Source organism: Mytilus galloprovincialis, chromosome 1 (genome assembly GCF_965363235.1).
Source record: "Mytilus galloprovincialis chromosome 1, xbMytGall1.hap1.1, whole genome shotgun sequence".
Classification (NCBI taxonomy): Eukaryota; Metazoa; Mollusca; class Bivalvia; order Mytilida; family Mytilidae; genus Mytilus; species Mytilus galloprovincialis.
The window spans coordinates 88320342-88346416 of record NC_134838.1 but is presented as its reverse complement, the minus strand read 5'-3'; the positions used below and the strand labels follow the sequence as shown (position 1 = coordinate 88346416).

The following is a 26075-nucleotide window of genomic DNA, read 5'->3' as shown; positions in this document are numbered from 1 at the left end:
TAGTAATTATGTCATTGTTCTTTTCATTTTCATCAAAGTCAAGATTTTTTATAATGAATCTGTTTTTTCGTATATCATTTTCTTTGGTATTGTTTTTATCTGCCAAATACCTCTCTAACCCATTAAGTCTGGTCTGCAAAGCAATCATGTCAGATTTTACTTTTGTTCTAACCTTATCTAATTTTTCCTTTATTCTGTTGGCGATCACCCCAGAAATCATTTGTGAAATTTTTGTTGACACTTTGTCTTCGAATTTTGTTTTTTGTTTCTAATTCATCAAGTCTATTTTCCAGTTATTCACTCACACTATTTATATTTGTTGATAGTTGACTGCTAAGTTGTAATATTAGCGATTCGAGTCTATCTGTTTAGGTGGAATGTATTAATTTAAGATATAGTAACACGCCACCATTTGATTGACATATCAAAAAGTTCAGTAAAGTTTGTTTGGTCAGGATTTAATCTTTTACATTTGTCATAGCCAATTAATGTTACAAATTTTAACATATTTAATCCACGCAAAGCTGGTCCGGGAACACAGTTATGGTACGAATATAGTCCTAGTTTGGACAGTGTGTTACTTGCTAATTTTTTTATACTCGTGTTAGAAATTTGATTCATTAAATTTAAATTTAAAGTAAAGTTTTGATTTGGTCCAGCTGAAAAAGGTTAAAAATGAGCATTTCGGAAGCTGTCCATCGACGTCTGTTCTGTCCGATGGAAAATTTTGAGCATGTTCAAGATTTTGAACGGACGTCCTTCGTCCTACGGATGAAGTGTGTTTTGAACGTCTTTTTTGTACGGTACTCGTCCGTTTCGTTTCTCTTTTGTATCCGTTACCGTTATACATCCGTTGGACGTCTGGTAGACAAATTCACCAACGGACTTCTTCCGGACGTTTAACAGATAAAAGAATGTTGAACGAATGTGAAACGGAATTTTACCGGACACGGATGAAACGGACGATGAACGGATCTGAAACGGATAAATGTCAATTAAAAATTTCGCGACAGAAGTGCCAATTATTGGTATGTCCGATTTCTTGAGTGTCATGAATTCATATTATTCATAATCGATCTTAGAGTGAGGACACGTCCTTACTATGAAAAGCTCTTATTCAGGCCAGACACTATCCTTTGGCGGCATTTTGAAGAACAAACCAAAACCAGTTACACAGAAACTTTTTGAATATTTATGTGATTAACGTGTATCATTTATGTCGCCTTTAATTTTTCCGTATATCTTGTTGATCCGTTTTATTTGGTACGCTTCCGTTAGGTGTCTGTTTTATGCGGTACTTGTCCGTAGGATGTACGTTCGACAACCGTTCTGTCATTTTCGTTTCCGTTTTTCGTACGTTGCATATCCGGTGAGTGTCCGTTATGCATTCGTTACGCGTCTGTTTATTTTGGTCAGTACACCAACGGACTCCCAACGGATAACAAGTTTGTCAACGGACAACTTTTATTTTCATCTGTTATGCGTCTGTAAGGTGTGGCAACAGCTTAACATAAAATTGACCATATTTTGAGTTAGAGCCGATGAAGATTTCTATAATTTTGATATGATTTGTCCCAAAAGTAGTACAACACACTGTAAAAATATTATAATTAAGAAAGCGCAGGTGGAATTTTTTTTATTTCCATTTATTGTCTAAAAGAATTGCAGTTACGAAATATCTGTACAGTCGGAAACCCGGTTGAAATAGAACAAAAGAATCGAAGCTCTTTTTTAGAGAAGGCGATAAATGCTTACTGTAAGGTTTACTATAGTGACAAAAATTTTAAAAGTTAATAGAAACAAACAAAATTACAATTTTCTTCTCAATTACGAAGTGTTTTATTTCAAAAATACCTTTTGCATAAGTTTTCAATTTATTTAGTACATAGTTCAGCAGAACAATTAGATATCAAGTCGACGACATGGGTATCTTTCAAGTTTGATGTAGAAAATGCATAACCTCCAATTTTTAAAAAAAAGATTACCACGGACGGAAAACATATCACTCTATTAGTTCAGTAACTTTTGTGTCTGCCCTTCCATTGTGTGACTCAAGAAAAAATTCAAAAAATGGGTAACAATTGTATTAAAAAGAGAAAATCGAGTGTACCTTTTTATGTTAGGGCGTGTTTGAGTTGAATATTTTGTCTTGATATCGTACAAAGCAAGAATATCTCATACATCGTCTCGCTTCAGATTCTATCATTTTTTATATATCAAAGCTACAGGTTGACTTTATAACATAAAAAATTCACAGTACTAAAAGATGAAATATATGGGTCATGTGAAATACCTATCTAATGAATCACAAAAACAGAGTAAGTGTGTTCGAATAGCTATTTTTTAATGAAAGTACTTAACGACAGTCTTTCAAGTTGGATGATGAAAATGCATATCTTCGAAAAATTATAATTTTTTTGTGTGTGAAAACTAGGGTTTATAATCTTCAACCACTAAAAAAATCTAGTCTGCCCTTCCATGAAATATTTAATTAGAATTTTTTTAAATGTTTTGGAATTTTCGAAAATTCCACCTGACAACCGATCAGACAATAGTTTTAAGTTGAATCAATGCAGACAAGATCATTAACTGATGCTCATTAGCTAGTTGATACATTTGTCTTTTAAAATACAACTGACATACAAGGATCGTAATGGTGCAATGTGGATAAATTTATCGGTTTCCGAGAGCAAAATTTGCAGCGCATCATCCCGACAATGGCTTCCATTTCTACGATTGTGAAAGTGAACTGGCGTAATGGGGAGATAATTTTGACGAAGTAGAATCCTGACTATGTATTCTCGGACCAGCTTCACTTTTCGTGAATTAAATAAGTTAATTCGTAAAAGGCGAGCTATATATCTCCAATATATATATATATATATATATATTACATAATGATTTCTCCAATATATATATATATTACATAATGATTATACACTTAAAAAAGTAATCAAACAATATACAATCCAATTTGATTCAAATCTACGAAAAAAGCATTCACTCTTATTATTTATAGATAGTTTGTAGGTTAATAACTGCGTTTGATTATCAGTTCAATATATATTTATGTAATGACACTTGAAACGGATAAATGAAGCGCATCGTTGTAAATATAACGGAATTTGATGAGACTATCGTAAAATTGAGAGATTTAGCGCTATAAAACCAGGTTCAATCCACCATTTTCTACATTTGAAAATGTCTGTACCAAGTCAAGAATATGACAGCTGTTGTCCATTCGTTTGATGATTTGACATTTGATTTTGCCATGTCTTTCCTCGGAGTTCAGTATTTTTGTGATTTTACCTTTTGATATGATAGTATTTGAATTTCAATTAACCTAATCTCAGTTCTTTAAAATTGTTGCATAAGAAATAATTTATGGAATCCATAGATTTGTTAGAAATTTACACATGATATTCGAATTTTATCCTGAGCGTAAAAAAACGTCAGTTAAAGCGTTTTCATTTGTATGACGTCATGATTTGAATAAATGTGCCAAAAAATATTGGGCTTTCGTGGAATTTTATTTTATTTTGATTTTTTGATTTCTCCAATTTTTTGTGCATTAATTCTTTTTATTATGCATCCGAATAAGAACAAAAATTGTGTAGTCTTTTTAGCTAACCTGGCAACAAGTACCAAGTGAGCTTTTCTCATCACTTGGCGTCCGTCTTCAAAATTGTACTTTACAAGGAAATATTTGTTCTCCATTTTAGTGGTGTCACATAAGCAAAAGAAAATAAGTCATATTTAATGACGAGGATTCGGTTGAATGTTTTTACGTCTTAACATTATCATAAAGTATACCTTATTTTGATTTTTTTTTTAAAGCAGAACGAGAAGAAAGCTAATTGAATCATGTGTTTTTGACGGTTATGAGTGAGCTATTTTCTTTATCGAATAAAACATATTATCAACATAATAAGATAAACATACATGTACGTATAGCACATGACATGTTCCTGTTAAACAAAGACTTAATACACTAAAGGGTAGTCAAAAGTCATATTCCAAAAGAATCTGACAAAGCTATTCCAAAAATTAAAAAAAAAAACTCTCTACAAAACTCTACATTGCAAATTCAAATCCGAAAGACAGATACCAACCTAATATATGTCGTAATCGCAGGTGCCTTAAAAGTATAACACCACTAATTCATATTCCCTTGCTTTAGATTTTAAATTCTACAATTTCAAACATTCATACACAGCTACTTTAGTATCAAGTTATCTTGATGTACAGTTCTAAAGATGCATATTAAATGTACATCTGCAAAGCTGTATATCAACTGTACAGCTGTAAAGCTGTATATAAACTGTTAATCTGTAAAACTGTATATAAACTGGACTTTTTTAAAACTGTATATAATTTCACTTATTTTCAAGAACCGTATAAGATATCGACAAATAAATTTTAATAAATTGTTAGCTGCGACATGTCTTAACACGTACATTTTAATTACAAGGATATGTTGACCGTAATGGGGAGTTTTCTCCCTTTTAAATTTAAAATTACATGTATGGTGGTATTGCTCATTTACAAAGCAAATAAAGACCTAGAGTAATTTGTTTTAAGGTTCTTGGTTTATGACACTGAAATAGAGCTCAAGGTAAAGTTGAATTTGACGTTCTTGATTTTTACCTTTGTTTTAACTTCATATTTAAACACGATAAAGCCATGGGACTTATTTCATAAGGTTGCAATTAAGATGAGCATGACGATCAAACCTGAAATGACTATCATGTATACACCGGAAGTAGCTTTGTTTTGTACTTATTTGATTTAAAAGAATATAGAAATACATATTTTTGGAATCAGTTTTAAGCTAAATTGTATAGAAACCATATATTTTTGGAATCAGCGTATGTTAAGGTATAATTTGACACTCACAATGACATTTTAGCCGTATTTTGATATTTCTATATCAAAATGAATCGGAATTGGGACTATTATACTAACGGGATTGGAAACCGTTACACCAATCAGTGTAATACTATCTACATCACAGTAGTTAGAACGAGACCTTACCTGCGGAACCGGAACCCATATACACGGCTCAAATAAATTTTAAAGATCCTATAAAATTACCTTCTCCTTTTTATGTGTGCAATATTTTATTATAATAAGGGTTAGTTTTGCTTAATAATGGTCTTCAGGTGGCAATAGCATAACACTTCGTGATATATATTTTCACAATTAGAACTACAAAAGAAGGCCCTACCATGCACAGCCATATTAAAAGTTTGGTGTTAACACGAGCTAGGTTCACAAAAGTTGAAAACCATGTGGCTATAGTTTCATAAGACCAGGGTAACTTTTGTTATATGAATTAATTAGGAATTGAAATTGTCAACATTGTTTTTATTGCACACTTATTGTTTTTATCAGGTTATTTATGATCTTTAAAGTAAAGCAGTCAGCACAAACACAAAATAGCAAATACGCACTTAACAAAAACAATTTGATAGTAGCGACCTATGCTAGATAATTGTTAGTTTGAAAATACCGAAATATAAAATAAAATGTTGATGCCAAATAATCTGCATTTCATTGTCGTGTTAACAAGAACGAATTCACAGACCTTTGTTTCATATTAATAATAATAAAAAAAAGGATCCAGACTAAATATTGACTGCATTTAAACTAATTTATTTGATAATTATTCTTTATTTCAATTCCACCAATTTTAACAGTTTTTCTATATATGCTGATTTGTTTGCCGAAATCTATTGTTAACATGTACCGAATGCTTATTTACAACGTGACACGATAAGCTGTTTATCAAAACAAAAAAAACAATAATCTGCTGAAATCCAGTCCTGTTAGTATAACAGTTCCAGATCGGAAGAAGTGGAAAGACCCTCAATTGCTCTCTGAACAATTGGTTTTAAGTCATTATTATTTTTATTTTTTTCCCGCCTAATTTTTTTCATTCGCTTTTTTTTTGTTGTTGTTTCGCAATATATTGCTAAGATATTAGGAATATGCTATCGAACAGTTTGTACGCTTTTGAAACTCACACCGCTTAACGGAATACTTTATTATGTAAGAGTTATCTCACCGAACACTGTTTTTCAAAATCTTTGCAACCGTATAAGAAACCGACAAATTTATTTTTCCAAATATTTGTTAAATCCTCAGGATCTTAAGAATAATTTTGACCGAAGTGGTCCGGAAACTCCATATGAGAGTTATTTCCCCTTTTGTATTTGATATAACTGAAATGAATTTGTAACTGGAAAACCATAAGTGATACAGTCCTAAGGTCTTTTGATTAGAGGTACTTAGTCTATAAAAATGAAAATAAGGTCAAGGTCAAAGGGTAAGGTCATGTTAAAAATCTGGATTTTGGCTTGTTATCACTAATTTTCAGAAATGTTATAAGTTATCGACAATAGGTTACAAGCCATATAAGTTTGAAACACAAACCTAAAGCGACCTTGTGTTAACCAGAAGTAGCTATTTTGGGACTTTTTTTATGCAAAAGTGTGTAGAAACCATATATTTTTAGAATCAGCTAAGAATAACTTAGCATTTGACACAGGAAATGACATTATTAACCGAATTTTAGTATTTTCATATCAAAATAAATCGTTAGCAGTGGTAAGACCTTTAATTGTTCGCTGCATAATTGGTTTTTAATTAATTTCTTTATCTTTTGTCTAAGCAAAACGTTTCAGATTTACTTCAACACCGTGTTGTTTTTATAAAGGGACATGACACCATTACAAACAATGTATTACAGGTCTACTAACCCCATATTAAACATACACGGTATCCACGCGTTCGCTTTTATCACATGATGTTCCTACAAATGTACTAGAGGTAAAATAAATGTTCTTATTGTCTTCAATGTCAAGTACATTGTACAATATGAATAATGAAGGCAATAGATGTATATACCGCTGTTTAATATGGCTTCAAAATTGTGTAGAAATTTGAAATAGGTTACTCGGTTTCATTTAAGATTATTACCGTTCTTTTCTGTATTTGGATACGAAAACGTCAAGTTATGGGAAATCGATGTTTTCGGCGAACAAAAAAGATGTCTGATTTTTTTTTTAGAACGGACAGGATAAAGAATTAGCAATAACAATCGATTTTTGACAATGTTTGTATGTAGTATAGAAACTATATTGGTAGAAAAACCTACATATTTTAAAATTCAATTGTAATAATAGCATGACAAGTTGAAAAAAAACTTTAAACGTCAATCTTTTAACCGATTGATTTGACGGACTTTTAAGTGCAAGTACAGGTAATGTTACGCAATCTTTAGCAAACAATTGATTACTACTGATTTAACCGCCACTACGTCATGTACATTAACGTGCGTTTATAACATAGGTACACATTAGATACTTTCAATATAATCGCGTATATGTATATTTAATCTACGTTCGTTATTGAAATAATGGAAAATGTCACAGTACCTTTACTAGAAAACTCCAAAATTGGGGTACACTAATAAAATATGTACACGTGTGGTTAGTGTGTGTTTATTAAATATAATGCTTGGTCTGAAACCCAACGGATAGTCAGTGAGACAGTATCCCATCGACAGAAACAACCAAAAGATATTTAATCATAATTCTATGAAAGTATAAAAAAGAAGATGTGGTATGATTGCCAATGAGACAACTCTCCACAAGAGACTATATGACACAGAAATTAACAACTATAGGCCAGTGTACGGCCTTCAACAAACAATTTCAGAGAGAATATAGTAAAAATAGTCTTATTATGAATATATTTCTATAAATGCAATTGTCCTATTGTTTTGAAGCTAGAAGGAGGATAACAAGAATCAAGTTTGAAAATATATAAGGTCAGATGTAAAGCGCATCCTACTAACACAGTCTTTTATCAGGTACTTGTCGACCTTGTTGAACTAAAGTGTTTCCCATTTGTTTGGTTTAGTTGTATTCATGTCGTGTAAGAAAAACTTTATTTCCCCTCTAAGTTCCACGGAGTAGACTGTATAGTTATTTAACATGGATGATATTCCTGTGAAAGTGATATTTTTCTAATTTCAAAATTCCTTGTCCGGTTTTAGCTGTACGTAAGGTCCTGTTTGGTTGGTCAGTTCTTCAAAGTTTGTATGCGTTTCAGATTTTAAAATACTTTGGCCTCGAGCATCACCAAAGAGATATTAATTGTCGAAATGCGCATCTGGTGCAGTAAAATTGGTACCGTTAATGATATTATTCTATATAATAACCTCTGGGTCCATAAAGCGGCTGATGTACTAGAAGTCCCCGAGGGTATCATCAGTCCATGCAAGTTTATCTATCATGCAAAGCTCTGATTTCTTGTTCGGGTTTGGCTATACTTTAGGTCATTTTGATTGATCAACTCTTCTACGTTTGTATTAGGATTTAGATTTTCTCATGTTTAGGCCTTGAGCATCACTGAAGAGACATTACTTGTCGAAATGTTCATCTGGTGAAGTAAATTGGTACCATTATATTATTAAAAGTGAATATACGCCTTTTTGAGAAACTGTCGCATGACTTTTTATTTAGTATGCTCAACTATTTCTAAATTTTCATAGTCCTCTTGTTCCCTATTTTTTATGGTGACTTGAGTAACACCGGTATCACTCAGATTACAATTCTACCTTGACAGGTAAGTGTGTATTTAGCCTATACAATACTTATTTAGCCTTGAGAATTGAAAGGTCAGTTTATCCCATTCATACAATAGAAGTTTACCTATAAGGGTCAGAATGGAGTTTACAGAATAGAGAACACATGTAATAGCAACGAAAAATAGAGAATAGAGAAAATGAACAACAAAATAAGGAATAGAGAATAATTTAATGCGATGCAAAAGTATAAAGAATAACTGTGCAAAATAAAAAGGTAACTTAGGTAACTGTAATGCAATACTGATAAAATAATGATCAATGTACAGAATTGATAAATAATCTTGTAACAGAAAGACTAAATAGTAAAATCATTTTCATGAGAATTTTACAGAATAAGAGTTATTTTTAAGGCTATTAAAAGAAAAAAATGCCCTAAAAATTTAAAGAATACAGATATTAAAAAAACCCATGTAGGTCCTCATGTCATTTACATTGTCAAAATATAGGACACATCTAGTCAAACTGGTTTTAAACTAGACATCTAGTCAAACTGGTTTGATTTAACTGACTGTTTCTTGCCCTAGATGTCTATTTCACAGTGACCTTATGTGTCTGTGCTAAGAGTACATTGTACTGTCATATTAATTGATTTTCTGTTGGGACATGACCTACATTGTTAACATGCAAAACAGTGGCTTGAGATTTCAACTGATATTAGTATGATAAATCAATATTTGGAATGTTATATCCTGGTTGATGGTGTGTTTTAGGGACAAAGATGTTTTCTTTATTTTTGTTCACATTATGATTATTTTAACCTTCAATGCACATTTAAAGATAGAAAAAATTTCAGCTCTCATTTAAAATATTTTGCAACTAAATAATAATCTGTCAGATTTGGTGTAAACAAAAAATAAGACAGTGTAATAAATAACCTGCAAGTCTATTTCTATAAAGTCAAGCAGATATTTTTTTTTTATATCTGAAAAAAAAAAACTACCATGTAAAGAAACATGAGAAATATGCAATTACAAGGCCGAAATAACCCCAAAAATTCAGCATTAGCAGATTTTCAACAATTAAATCAAGATGCACGAAGTTTTAAGTATTGGTCAGAATATAGGGTTCTTTTGTACTTTAACAATATCACAATAACAATAAAGTGACCTTAATTTTGGACAAGGTAAATGGCATGAAGCCAAATTTATCAACTTCTATTGTATGAATGGGATAAGCTGACCTTTCAATTCTCAAGGCTAAATAAGTATTTTATAGGTTAAATACAAACTTACCTTGTCAAGGTAGAATTGTAATCTGAGTGATACCGGTGTTACTCAAGTCATCATAACTGTATGATCTTCCTCCTACAATGTATAGTCTGTGTTTACTTTTATTTTTCGGTTACCGTTTCATGAATTAAATAATATGTTCGTAATACAGAAACATAAAATGCTGTTAAAGTTAGTATGTCAACATAACAAATGACAAAACAATCATACATTTTGTTTTTAAGTGTGACTAAATATGCCTTCTATAATGTTTTTAAACACAATGTTTCTAATCACACTTAAAGTATTACAATACAGTAAAACTGATATATGCTTAAACAAAGGCAACAGTAGTATATATACCGCTGTTCAATAGTTATAACTCGATTAAGCGAAAACAAATCCTAGTAACAAACTAACACCAAGGGAAAATCAACAACTATAAGAGGAAAACAACGGAACATAAACACTGAACTGCAACAAAAGCAAACGCCAACATACATTGAAACAGACTGGTTGATAACAGCAACCATATTCCTGACGTGGTACAGGACATGACATGTTACTAATAAGAAAAAGGGTAGGTTGAACCTGGTTTTATGGCTAACCAAACTTGTCTACATATAGTTTAAGCATAGTCAACATAATAAACGTTTGATCTAATCGACAAACCTAAAACAACTCACAGGGACACAACATGACCAAACTAGTCAATTTGCGATGTCTAACTAGTGTCATGTTCATTTAATCCATACCTTTTCATATTTTTTAAGTAAATTTTATTGACAAAACAATCTAGATTTTCGGGGTGTTTTATAGCCGACTTCAAGGTATTGGTTTATCTCATTGTTGAAGGCCATAATGTTGCCAGTAATGGCTTACAACCACTTCATTTTAATTTTGGGGGATAGTTGTCGCTGTCGTTGATCAAAAATTAAACATCAGTATGTAAATAAGTAGATAAATGCTTCATACTCAAATATGTGTGTCCGAAGCAAGTCTCATATAACATTTTCATCTTCTATCAGTATTAAGATATGTGAATTTACTATCAATCATATAAGTTAAAGATAAACTGTATCTTAAATATAATTTTTTCATTCATTAATTAAGTTGTAGTTAGATTTTGCCCTGTATATGTATATTCTATTTTAGAAATGTACAATCAATTCAAAATCACATTTGTAAATCCTATAATTTTATTTTAGGTTTTACGAAACGATACATATCTGCAATTTAAATTTCAATCAAGCCAAATGGAACGACAGCATTGGTGTTCATTTTGTCTCATTCCTTTCATGAATGAATTTAGCTTAATAGCTCATCTAAATATTCATGCACAACAACCACCAGTTCCTTGTAGTCTGTGTCCGCAAACATTTATACATCATAGTCAAATAGGATATCATATGAGATTTAAGCATTCTGATTGTATCAATAAAAAGTTTGTTGAAAATTCCGAAAGTATTTGTAGAAAAAATTTCACAGACATCACAACTGAGGTAGAATCTGATTCCGAATGGCCAGACAGTTCTGAGGAAGAGGAAACTGTAACGAGCAGTGAGGAAGAAGAATGTTCGGATGAAAGCTATGACATGGTCAATTCAGATTCTGAAAGTGAGGAAGAACCCGTTGAAAAAAAATCGAACGAAATAAACTACATCTTAGCTCGAAATGTGAATGATGCTTCTGCCAATGAAAATCGTGAAAGCGAATTTGATATAAAAGGAGTCAAAACCAAACATGTGAATAATTCAGATGGACATTATGGCAATGTAAAGAGTTGTGATGTTTCATTTCTTACCAAATTAGAAAGGAAAAAATCAGGAAGACAATATTTGAATGTCACAAGAAACATTCCTAATTTAGAAGATAACTCTAAACGACACATATTACAACAGCACATGAATACGGCGTTCCTAAATTCAGATTACAGTGTGTGTTCGCAACGACCTAGTTATAATTTTAGTGATAAAGATACAGATTCTGATTTACGGTTTGTATGAAGTTTAGACATTACGATACAAATTGATTATAAATTTTACAACACCACTTCATTTCTGCCCTAAACTATGAGTTCTTCTGACGAGTGTATTTACGATATGTCATATAGATGAAAATAAATATCGTAGTGTCGCTTGAAAGGATCTTTAACATACTAGTATATATTGTTTTTTTTTATTCTTTATATTTCGTAAATGTTATACATTGAACTGTTTAGAATAACTTTGAATCATAGTATTTTACAATTTTTTTTTACATGATTGCTGTTGTTAATCTGTGATAGTTAGATATAATTTCGCAAAAAATAGAATTCAAAATAGCATAATTCCTAGCTCTCGCTGTCCTCAAAACTAATAACGGAAATCCTGTTAATATATATTTGATTAACATTATTCAAATGCACTGTCGCATTTGTCATCCTCGCAAATGATTATTACAATTTGTTAATTTTGGAGGAAATCGAAAATAAAGGCATCCGGTTATTGTTTCCGTCATCGGACAGACTTTTCGGTCGTAGGTAGCAATAAAGATAAAACGGTACTATCACATTTTCTCAGCATTAGGTTGGCCTTGTGTGTACCCAAGACAGGTGAAGGAAGTCAACTTAGGAGCGCCGTGATTGGATGTAAGGGTACAATATATTTTTTATTTATCTATGAATAACTGCAGTGTTTATATTTACAATATAAATTTTAAAACTTATTGAAATATTTTCTAGAGAATTATTCGAAAAGGCTTTCAAAATTTTATAAATTTGCTGCAAAATGACGGTGGGCATGGATAACATAAACAAGCTCCGTTGGAAATTGGTCATGATACTATTTGGTTTTAATTTTTAAAATAGAGTAACAAAGTACTAACACCACACATAACTGTTTTATCCAGGTTTTTATTATAAAAAGTGGTAAAATTAGAAAATGTTAGTATTGTCGCCTATGGCAGAATAAATAGTACCGTTTTCCCTATACTCCAGCAAGGAATTGTATATTTAAAAGGAATGGAAACACGGCTCGAGATCAATCGGGATACCCGCAGAGCACCCGCAGAGCTAATAACCCATGTCTGGTTCAGGCGGAAGTATGAAGAATAATATAAAAAAATCATGACAGTGGTCCATTTCCTGTCATATAGATCGGTCTTTAAATTCACGGGATCATCTTGTTTGAGACGATATAAATGAGAGATAAAGCCGAAATCAAGAATAAACTTTTATTCCTTGAAAAAGGAACGGCCTTAGGTATCATTTTAATGCCTCATTAAACATAGGTTTGTAATATTGTATTGAGTAAATTCTCATTAGAATAGACCTCTCTCTTGAAACTTGAGGGAGTTTCATCCGGATTACAAAACAAAAAATACGGTGTTTTGATTTTTTCTAAAAACTCGACAACTACGAAGCACAAAACAAAACAGTTGATATCATTACGAAGCTGAAACCTTATTCTATCGTTTAGCTATTTTTAAAGTTTCTTGTTACTTTTCTGAGTTTATTCTACAATTTTTCGAAATTTCTGTTTTGAGTTTCATTATTCTGTCAAAATATGTCTATCAATCTGGGAGTGCACTACGATTTCTTTATAATATTGAAAAGTAGAATGAAAAAAGTGAGAAAATGAGATATCACTTTAAAGAAGAAAAATTTCCTACAGTTTGGTCTAAATTACGAATGCTAAATATAAATGATACTATGTAAATTATTTTATTTCGAAACATGTTGAAAATTTGAAGTTGTGCGTCAATAAATACATCGACACTTTGTATTTTGGTATGAGTTAAATAACTGCTTGAAATAGATGTGACATTGACATACAATTTTAAAGCTTAATCTTTTTTTTCTATCAAATAGTGTTGGTTTTATGAAAATGGTGATAAAAACGAATGTTCTATGATTTTTCGAAATCCCATGTTTATAGTTCACATTGACGCCATTTTGTTCAGTCAAGTTCGACACCGACGAAGTTGGAAATAACAGACAAGAAATATATACAAAGACTTACGATTGGGATTGATTGTGCCTTTTTATATACGACATGTACGATGTTATTCATTTATTTTTTTGTAAATACTTTTTTTTTATACTAAATTTTTGTTTGGTAATGCAGTTTGCCATTATTAAGCGTTGCCGCAAATTACCATACGCAACAACAAAACTGTTCTTTCCTTTTTTCTCGCAGAGCAGTAGTCTATAGGTCGCAAAAGTATTCATTTGGTGTTAAAATACATAAAATGCGAATGTGGGAAAGTTTTAACTGTTTCTAATTAGAAAATTTATTGCATCTCTGCATAATTTATTATTAATTAACAGGTGAGCTCGGCGTTATTAATTTTTAACATCTTAAGTATGTAAGACACAAATTAGCTTATCATTGATACATGAAATATTATACCTGCAAATTGGAACATCCCGCATATGCCATTGTTTATTATAATACCTGTAATCTAAGTTCTTTTATCTAGTTAATATACTGCAGTTGTTTACTTTTTTCTTCCCTTCTTAATGATTTAGTAACATACAGTACTTGCAACCTTAGGCGTTACTATTTCAGCGATCAGTCAGCGGTCATCGATCAGTCACCGATCAGTCAAGTTCGCGTCAAACTCACGTCAGCAATCCGTCAGACTCATAGTAAAAGTAATTGACTGATCGGACTGATCGGACGGATAGTACCGATCGACCTTGATGACGGATTGAACTTTAATACGTCACATGATAAACTAATACAAATTACGGAATCTTAGTTTCGTTTAATTTAATTAAAATGGCGACTATTGAAAATCGAACGTTAAATTATACATTTTGTTTATTAATTATTTAGCAAAGTTTTATGAATTGAAATGAAAAGAAATGTACAGATGAAACCTAAATTAAAATATCATCATTAAAGAATGGTCTTTTTCGTTTTATTTAGGTTATATATTTTCAAAACCGGCGAGTTCTAAAACGGTGTCTCAACGCTGTTTTTATTTTATTATTTTCAAAACATTCTCGGGGAAAAAACAAAATGAAAGAATCAGTTATTGAAAAATGTAGTCTATTTTTTTTCAATATTTTAAATTTTTGTATCCTTTTCATCATAAAATTCTTATAAAAAACTTATCATAATCACGGACTTTCTATATTCTCGTCACAATCGAAGCATTTAAAATAACAAATTACAAAAATAACTGCTGTATTTTTTAACAAGAAATAGAAATAATTTTAAACAATGCAAACAACATTACATTATATTTTTCTGAGAGTCTTTTTTTAATAAAAAAGATAACTACTCCTAAACAATAAAAAGTACATCATTACATCTCAAATTCTCAATTCTACAATACTTAGACAATACTTTATTAATAAACCTCAGACACATAGGTGTACAAGAGGACATCATATATACACGTATACACATGTTTATACTCAATACATTCACACTAAACATAATAATGCTACATACATGAGAAAATATAGCAAATGTCAATTTACAAACTACCATAACTTTCAACTAAAAACCAACATAAATCACAAGTATCGTGTAAGAATTTTTAAAAATATTGCTAAGTTTTTGTAAAGTTCTACATGACAAAATGTTAAAAGCTGTTTCAATTTGTACTCCGTTGGATTTGCAGTATAATATTGTGGAATATATTTATTTCTAAGCAGTTTTATTTCCTGTTTTTGACACTTAAAAAGATAATGAAATTCATCCCCTATTCCATTTCCACAAAGATGACAAATTCGTGCATTTTTTGGAATTCCGGACCATCTTCCCGTTTCTACAGGAATTTTTAAATTTGAACATCTGAGTTTTGCCATATAAATCCTGTCACACAGCTTCAACTTTATCAAATAGGTTTCCAAACGAAATTCCTCTTTATAAAATGAATAAAATGCACCTCTTGAAGAGTTATTCATTTGTGAAAACCAATGTTGGATGAATTGATCATTCAGTTTTTGTGAAATAATGTTCTTTAATCCCAGTTTATCCAATGAAAGTTGATTTTGCCAAATAAAACTAATTCCATTTTCGTCAAATATGGATTTAACGTACGTAATCCATTTAAATTTTGTGGGGTTTTGAAAATGTAATTTGAGCATTAATTTATACATAACGGAAGATAACTTGTTATTTTCCGATAACAAGTTATTCCAAAACAACACCATTTTACGTTTAATAATGGTTTCCAAAGGGAATCTTCCGAGTTCCCCATACACCATATAATTTGGTGTACTGCTTCTTAATTTCAAAATGTTTTTGCAAAATTGAAGGTGTATTTTCTCAATGCTTTCTTTATTTTCAAATCCCCATACCTCTGAAGCATATAATAAAACAGGACTAACCAATGAGTCAAAAAGTTTTAGCTGCAAATCGACGGGAATACATATATTTTTAATTTTTCGGTATAGAGCATACAAAGACTTCTGTGCTTGAACAAGAAGTTTTTTTCGTGCTGTACAAAAGCTACCGTTGTAATTGAAAAGTACACCAAGGTAGCAGTAGGAATCAACTATTTCAATTTTTTCACCATATATCATAAAATTCTGATTTCTTTTTACTTTCCTTTTACTAAAAATCACTACTTTGGTTTTGCTTGTGTTAATCTTAAGCTTCCATTTTTTACAATATTCTTCAAAACATACAAGGGTTTTTTGTAATCCTTCTGCACTTTCAGACAATAGCGCAGTATCATCTGCGTACAGTATAATAAACAATTTAACATACATTTCTAATGATTCCAAGCACAGCTTTGAAATATTATTTAGACTTTCTATATTATTTTCCACAAAATAATTTTCTAAATCATTTAGAAACAAAGAAAATAAAAAAGGTGATAGATTTTCACCTTGTTTTACTCCTGTATGAGATATAAAAAATTCGGAAAATTCATTTCCTTTCTTGACACATGTTTTTATATTTTGATACATATTATAGATCACATTAAATAGTTTACCTTTAATGTTTGATTTTTGCATTTTTTGCCACAATCCTGACCTCCATACAGTGTCAAAAGCGCTCTTAAAGTCTATAAAAGTGCAAAATAGCTTCTTACCAAATGAAAAATATATAGTAATTAAAGAATACAATACAAATATATTGTCAACAGTAGAGAATCCTCTACGAAAACCTGCTTGTGCCTTTGAAATCAGGTCTACGTGATCTGCATAATTATTTAACCTGTAATTCAACACGGCAGAAAAAGTTTTACTAAAGCATGAATTCAAAGTGATTCCTCTGTACATTTCGGGATCAGATCTTGATCCTTTATTTTTAAATATAGTAATCATGATTCCATTAGACCAACTGTCAGGAACAATTCCAACATAAATTGGCATTAAATCGTCAATTGTATTCTTTATATACTCATTTAAAATTTCATCACTACCTGAAGCTTTGCCATTTTTTAAGTTTGAAACAACTTTTTTAATTTCATCTTCTGTTACTGGACTGTTTAAAAATAACTCAACATCGTCTGGTAGAGTATCAAATTCCAAATCTTGTTCGAAATCATTTTCTGTCTCAACAGTTTCATTTAGTATTTTAAAATGATCATACAATGCTTTTAGAGATATATCGTCATTGTTATCTTTTTTTTTACTATCATTTAGATTATTAAGGATTTTCCATAGAGCTTTTGTATCCTTTTTAGAAATGTTACGCAACTCATCAGCAGCTCTCTGTTGATAGTTTGCAAAAGATTTATTTAATGTTATTTTATGTTCTTTACTAGCTTGTCTCATTTTACTTCTGTTTTCAGCATTTTTCAAAAAACTATATCTCTTTCGAGCTTTATGAAATTTTTTTCTACTCATCGAGCATTTTCTATTAAACCAAGGTTTTGAATTTTCATGTTTGTAAAAATGTTTATGTTTATTTACTTTCCCAAACGTTTCTGCTGCCGCATCTTTAAAATTTTTGCTGATATCTAAAACTATATTGTTTATATCATTTTGAGTTGCATCATTATTTACGGACAATTTGTCCAGTTTATTCATAACAGTGGTCAAAATACCTTCGGAATCATTGTGAATTCGATCAACGTATTCAGATTTCTGTTCACTCTTCCACCTGACAAAAGTTTTATCATTTCTATTGTTGATAACAATTGAATCTGATTTACTAAATGTGGCCTGAAGTCTAAAATTTATAAAAGAATGACAATCAGAATATAACGGTATAAAGTCAGCAATTTCAAAATAAACAATCAAAGGGAAGAGCATTGATGAAATAATTAAATAATCAACAACACTTGAATCGTTACATGTTTTCTCCCCAATATCTTTATCTGATCCAACTCTTGAATTTGCAATATATAAATTATTTTTTCTGCACAACTCTAACAGTCTATGACCATACTTATTAGGTCTACATGTACACTGAGACACTCTTTGTAAGGTGATTTTGTTTCGAGTCAGATTCTCATAATCATACAAATAATCTAATATGTCAGCATCACAATCTAAATCAAACATACTAACAATTGACTCATCAGGTATAATATAATCGGGTAAAGACCCAGTTTTTGAGTTAAAATCGCCAACTAGGGCAATATAACAATTTTCAGTGTTTGTAAGGATATTCAATTCATTTTCCAATTCTTCAAAAGCTTCTATAGTAGAATACTTAGAATTTTCAGGTGGTACATAAACACAACCAAAAATTACATCTGAATTAAGTGACAAAATTGATTTCGAAAGTTTAAACCATAAAACAAATTGACTCTCAGTATTATAGAAATTCAACTCTTTTTCTAAACTCTTTCTATAAATAACAACTATTCCACCTGATGCTTTTTTAAATTTTTTTCTATTTTTTGTGACATAAATATAATCGTCTGGTAAGTTTAAATTATCTAAATCAGTTAACATCGTTTCAACTAAAATACAGATATCATGTTCAAGCAAAATTTCAATGAAATCAGGAGACAATAGTCTTTTCTTAAGTCCACAAACATTTAAGAAACAAATATTTAAACTATCATTGTTAATTGTATATTTCTTATTCACAGTTTTATAATTTTTCGATTTCTTTTGAGGTTGTCCTCTTGCACCATTCCCCTATCTGCCAGAATTTGGTGAATCATCTGTGTGCGGTGGGCCAGGGGACGGTCCCTGTCGCTGTCTTTTGCTAGGAGGGGTATCACTAGAATAAGACCCTTTTGGGCTCGTGTCATGGTTTGTTGATGAAGAGCCAGTATGCTCCGTTCTAGTGTCCTCTAGTACCGTGTTAGGAATGTAGAGCTGGTTGTCTATGTATAGCCTATCACGCACAAGAGAGGCTTGTCTATTTTGCTGTTTGGCCTGTTTTAACACCGGATACAGTTCCTTCCGCTTTTGTTCAATTTCATGAGGAAATTGCTCCCGTATTCCGTATGGTCTACCTTTTAGTCTGGTAGCATTTGCTAAAACATATTCAAGATCACGGTGATATAGGAATCTTGCAACTATCGGTGCTCTTCTGTTGTCCCCCTTTGTTCGGAATCGATGGACATTGCCGAATTCGATCCTGTAGTCGATCCTCAGCTGATCGTATAGAAAAGATCGCAAAAGCTCTTCCGTATCTTCACCCGGAACTCTATGCAATCCCGTAAAGATCAGATTGTTTTTCATTGACCTGCATTGCAAGTCAAGAATGGCTGTCTTTAAGGACTCAATTTCCTTTGAATTGATGACTGATGGAACACCCGGTCGGACGATGGTGTTGTCTTCAAGTTTCTTAATTCTCGTATCATGATTGTTTATATTACGTCTGTTAGTTTTTACTTGTCCAGATACCTGATCGAAAAGATTGCTAACACCTTGGCAGCTAGTCTCGCAGTCTGACAGCTTTTTGTTGAAATCGCTCGCCTGGTCTTCTAATGTTCTAACCCTAGCTGACACCGTTAAGAAATCTTGTTTCAAATCATCAAGGCGCTTCTCCATACTTGTTTCCATTCGTCTCATTGTGGAGTCGATACCCGTAACTATTTCCAAAATCATGTTAAGCAATGTGCCGGAGTTCAGATTGACATCATTGGAAGCGTCAACTATTCTTCGGCTCTCTTTAATCAACCTCGACGTATCGCTCATCGACATACTTTTTGATATGATTGGTTGTTCTTATAGGTGAATAGGTCAAATTTACTATAAAACAGCTGATTTTACTATAGTCCAAAGTCCACTTTCATTCAATGTTTAATGAACAGTTTTCAATACATACACTGTTTATCCCCCAGGGTATACAGGACAGGTCTCAGTGAAAATAATAGTTTCGTTGTTATCAAAAACTTCTAATATGGGTTCAAGATCTCCGAAATTTAGACAATAAGTTCAAAAAGTATAATATTTACAGTTGTTGAAATCTTACTCCAAAATCTCCTGTATAACTAACCGAAATCCATATTTTTGTTGAGAGAGTAACAACACTTCATTTTCTTTCTAATCACGTCACAGACTTGTCTCAAGATGGTAAAAAAACTGATTTCAAATAAAATAGTATCATTTTTGATAAAAAGAAGAATAATTTTGGTTATTCAAAAACAATGCGAATAAAATTTTAGTATGATTTCTCTGACATTCCTTTAATTTTATGAACAAAAAAACTATTTCGAACTATAAAAATTACAAAATCCAATGGCGGTCAATAATTTTCAGTAAAATGAAGAAATATTTGCATTTTACGTAACGCGTACAAAAATTTAATATCTTTTTCCTTAAAGTAAGCATGTTTTATGAGGAACAGACAATCCTGATGTACAAAAAGTAATGAAATCATATGACGGTTAATAATTTGTATCAAAATAAATCAATAACTGCATTCTTATTCCACAAAAATAAAAGTTTAAGTATTTTAATTCTCATTATATCTCAATTCTAATTAGAAGACTTGTCTCAAGATAGTAAAAATAACTGATTTCAAATAAAATAGTATCATTTTTGATAAAAAGAAGAATAATTTTGATAATTTTAAACAATGCGAACAAAATTTTAGTATGATTTTTCTGATATTATTTTATGAAAAAAAACTATTCTAAGCTATTAAAAGTACAAAATTCCAATGGCGGTCAATAATTTTCAGTAAAATGAAAAAAATATTTGCATTTTAGGCAACGCGTACAAAAATTTAATATCTTTTTCCTTAAAGTAAGCATGTTTTATGAAGAACAGCCAATCATGATGTACAAAAAGTACTGAAATCATGTGACGTTATTATTTGTATCAAAATAAATCAATAACTACATTCTTAGTCCACAAAAACAAAAGTTTAAGTATTTTAATTCTCAATATATCTCAATTCTGATTAGAAGACTTGTCTCAAGATGGTAAAAATAACTGATTTCAAATAAAATAGTATCCTTTTTGATAAAAAGAAGAATAATTTTGATTATTTTAAACAATGCGAACAAAATTTTAGTATGATTTTTCTGATATTATTTTAATTTTATGAAAAATAACTATTCTCAACTATAAAAAGTACAAAAATTCAATGGCGGTCAATAATTTTCAGTAAAATGAAACAATATTTGCATTTTAGGCAATGCGTACAAAAATTTAATATCTTTTTCCTTAAAGTAAGCATGTTTTATGAAGAACAGCCAATCATGATGTACAAAAAGTACTGAAATCATGTGACGTTATTATTTGTATCAAAATAAATCAATAACTGCATTCTTATTCCACAAAAATAAAAGTTTAAGTATTTTAATTCTCATTATATCTCAATTCTAATTAGAAGACTTGTCTCAAGATAGTAAAAATAACTGATTTCAAATAAAATAGTATCATTTTTGATAAAAAGAAGAATAATTTTGATAATTTTAAACAATGCGAACAAAATTTTAGTATGATTTTTCTGATATTATTTTATGAAAAAAAACTATTCTAAGCTATTAAAAGTACAAAATTCCAATGGCGGTCAATAATTTTCAGTAAAATGAAAAAATATTTGCATTTTAGGCAACGCGTACAAAAATTTAATATCTTTTTCCTTAAAGTAAGCATGTTTTATGAAGAACAGCCAATCATGATGTACAAAAAGTACTGAAATCATGTGACATTATTATTTGTATCAAAATAAATCAATAACTACATTCTTAGTCCACAAAAACAAAAGTTTAAGTATTTTAATTCTCAATATATCTCAATTCTGATTAGAAGACTTGTCTCAAGATGGTAAAAATAACTGATTTCAAATAAAAAAGTATCCTTTTTGATAAAAAGAAGAATAATTTTGATTATTTTAAACAATGCGAACAAAATTTTAGTATGATTTTTCTGATATTATTTTAATTTTATGAAAAAAAACTATTCTCAACTATAAAAAGTACAAAAATTCAATGGCGGTCAATAATTTTCAGTAAAATGAAACAATATTTGCATTTTAGGCAATGCGTACAAAAATTTAATATCTTTTTCCTTAAAGTAAGCATGTTTTATGAAGAACAGCCAATCATGATGTACAAAAAGTACTGAAATCATGTGACGTTATTATTTGTATCAAAATAAATCAATAACTACATTCTTATTCCACAAAAATAAAAGTGTAAGTATTTTAATTCTCATTATATCTGAATTCTGATTAGAAGACGTGTCTCAAGATGGTAAAAAATAACTGATTTCAAATAAAATAGTATCATTTTTGATAAAAAGAAGAATAATTTTGATTATTTTAAACAATGCGATCAAAATTTTAGTACGATTTTTCTGATATTATTGTAATTTATGACAAAAAAACTATTCTTAAATATAAAAAGTACAAAAATCCAATGGCGGTCAATAATTTTCAGTAAAATGAAGAAATATTTGCATTTTAAGCCTCGGTCACACCTTACCGGATAGCACGAACGGACGCCTAACGGATGAAAATAAAAGTTGTCCGTTGACAAAATTGTTATCCGTTGGGAGTCCGTTGATGTAATGACCGAATAAAACGGACGTGTAACGGATGCATACCGGACACACACCGGATATGCAACGTACGAGAAACGGACACGTCCCGGACAGAACGGATGTCGAACGTACATCCAACGGACGAGTACCGCATAAAACGGACACCTAACGGAAGCGTACCGGATAAAACGGATGAACAAGATATACGAAAAAATCAAAGGCGACAATAATAATACATGTAAATCGCATATATATTCAAAATGTTTCTGTGTAACTGGTTTTGGTTTATTCTTCAAAATTCCACCAAAGGGCAGTGTCTGGCCTTAATAAGAACTGCTTGATTGTGAAGACGTGCCTATACTCTAAGATCAATTATGAATAATAAGAATTCATGAACCTTAAGAAATCTGACATACCAATAATTGGCATTTCTGAAGCGAAATTTTCAATTTGCATTTATCCGTTTCAGATCCGTTCATCATCCGTTTTATCCGTTATACGTCCGGTAGAAGTCTGTTTCTCATCCGTTCAACATCTGTTTTATCCGTTAAACGTCCGGTAGAAGTCCGTTGGTGAATTTATCTTCAAGACCTCCAACGGATGTATAACGGACACGTAACGGATACAAAACGGAAACGAAACGGACGAGTACCGTACAAAACGGACGCCTAACGGACGTTCTACAGACATTTTATCCGTTGGACGTCCGTTCAAAGTTTTGAACATGCTCAAAAATTTCCACCGGACAGAACGGACGCCGACGGATAAAACGTACGCTTAACGGACATGCAACGGATATGGACAGACGTCTAACGGATAAGAACGGACGTCTAACGGACATGAACGGATTGGAAAAAAGTTATCCGTTAGGCGTCCGTTCGAGCTATCCGGTAAGGTGTGACCGAGGCTTTAGGCAACGCGTACAAAAATTTAATATCTTTTTCCTTAAAGTAAGCATGTTTTATGAAGAACAGCCAATCATGATGTACAAAAAGTACTGAAATCATGTGACATTATTATTTGTATCAAAATAAATCAATAACTACATTCTTATTCCACAAAAATAAAAGTGTAAGTATTTTAATTCTCATTATATCTGAATTCTGATTAGAAGACTTGTCTCAAGATGGTAAAAAATAACTGATTTCAAATAAAATAGTATCATTTTTGATAAAAAGAAGAATAATTTTGGTTATTCAAAAACAATGCGAATAAAATTTTAGTATGATTTCTCTTACATTCCTTTAATTTTATGAACAAAATAACTATTTCGAACTATAAAAATTACAAAATCCAATGGCGGTCAATAATTTTCAGTAAAATGAAGAAATATTTGCATTTTACGCAACGCGGACAAAAATTTAATATCTTTTTCCTTAAAGTAAGCATGTTTTATGAGGAACAGCCAATCCTGATGTACAAAAAGTAATGAAATCATATGACGGTTAATAATTTGTATCAAAATAAATCAATAACTGCATTCTTATTCCACAAAAATAAAAGTTTAAGTATTTTAATTCTCATTATATCTCAATTCTAATTAGAAGACTTGTCTCAAGATAGTAAAAATAACTGATTTCAAATAAAATAGTATCATTTTTGATAAAAAGAAGAATAATTTTGATAATTTTAAACAATGCGAACAAAATTTTAGTATGATTTTTCTGATATTATTTTAATTTTATGAAAAAAAACTATTCTAAGCTATTAAAAGTACAAAATTCCAATGGCGGTCAATAATTTTCAGTAAAATGAAAAAATATTTGCATTTTAGGCAACGCGTACAAAAATTTAATATCTTTTTCCTTAAAGTAAGCATGTTTTATGAAGAACAGCCAATCATGATGTACAAAAAGTACTGAAATCATGTGACGTTATTATTTGTATCAAAATAAATCAATAACTACATTCTTAGTCCACAAAAACAAAAGTTTAAGTATTTTAATTCTCAATATATCTCAATTCTGATTAGAAGACTTGTCTCAAGATGATAAAAATAACTGATTTCAAATAAAATAGTATCATTTTTGATAAAAAGAAGAATAATTTTGATTATTTTAAACAATGCGAACAAAATTTTAGTATGATTTTTCTGATATTATTTTAATTTTATGAAAAAAAACTATTCTCAACTATAAAAAGTACAAAAATCCAATGGCGGTCAATAATTTTCAGTAAAATGAAACAATATTTGCATTTTAAGCAACGCGTACAAAAATTTAATATCTTTTTCCTTAAAGTAAGCATATTTTATGAAGAACAGCTAATCATGATGTACAAAAAGTACTGAAATCATGCGACGGTTATTATTAGTATCAAAATAAATCAATAACTACATTCTTATTCCACAAAAATAAAAGTGTAAGTATTTTAATTCTCATTATATCTGAATTCTGATTAGAAGACTTGTCTCAAGATGGTAAAAAATAACTGATTTCAAATAAAATAGTATCATTTTTGATAAAAAGAAGAATAATTTTGGTTATTCAAAAACAATGCGAATAAAATTTTAGTATGATTTCTCTTACATTCCTTTAATTTTATGAACAAAAAAACTATTTCGAACTATAAAAATTACAAAATCCAATGGCGGTCAATAATTTTCAGTAAAATGAAGAAATATTTGCATTTTACGCAACGCGGACAAAAATTTAATATCTTTTTCCTTAAAGTAAGCATGTTTTATGAGGAACAGCCAATCCTGATGTACAAAAAGTAATGAAATCATATGACGGTTAATAATTTGTATCAAAATAAATCAATAACTGCATTCTTATTCCACAAAAATAAAAGTTTAAGTATTTTAATTCTCATTATATCTCAATTCTAATTAGAAGACTTGTCTCAAGATAGTAAAAATAACTGATTTCAAATAAAATAGTATCATTTTTGATAAAAAGAAGAATAATTTTGATTATTTTAAACAATGCGAACAAAATTTTAGTATGATTTTTCTGATATTATTTTAATTTTATGAAAAAAAACTATTCTAAGCTATTAAAAGTACAAAATTCCAATGGCGGTCAATAATTTTCAGTAAAATGAAAAAATATTTGCATTTTAGGCAACGCGTACAAAAATTTAATATCTTTTTCCTTAAAGTAAGCATGTTTTATGAAGAACAGCCAATCATGATGTACAAAAAGTACTGAAATCATGTGACGTTATTATTTGTATCAAAATAAATCAATAACTACATTCTTAGTCCACAAAAACAAAAGTTTTTAAAGTATTTTAATTCTCAATATATCTCAATTCTGATTAGAAGACTTGTCTCAAGATGGTAAAAATAACTGATTTCAAATAAAATAGTATCCATTTTTTAAATAGAAGAATAATTTTGATTATTTTAAACAAT

General features: G+C 30.3%; 1 protein-coding gene across 1 annotated transcript in view; it reads left to right on the top strand.

Moving 5' to 3' along the window:
• LOC143061976 (uncharacterized) overlaps positions 1–26075 on the top strand; it is a 290220-nt gene that overhangs the window by 10395 nt on the left and 253750 nt on the right. The window contains exon 2 of the mRNA XM_076233859.1: positions 11073–11860. Coding sequence (XP_076089974.1) covers positions 11073–11860 — 788 coding nt within the window. The remainder of the gene's footprint in view (positions 1–11072; positions 11861–26075) is intronic.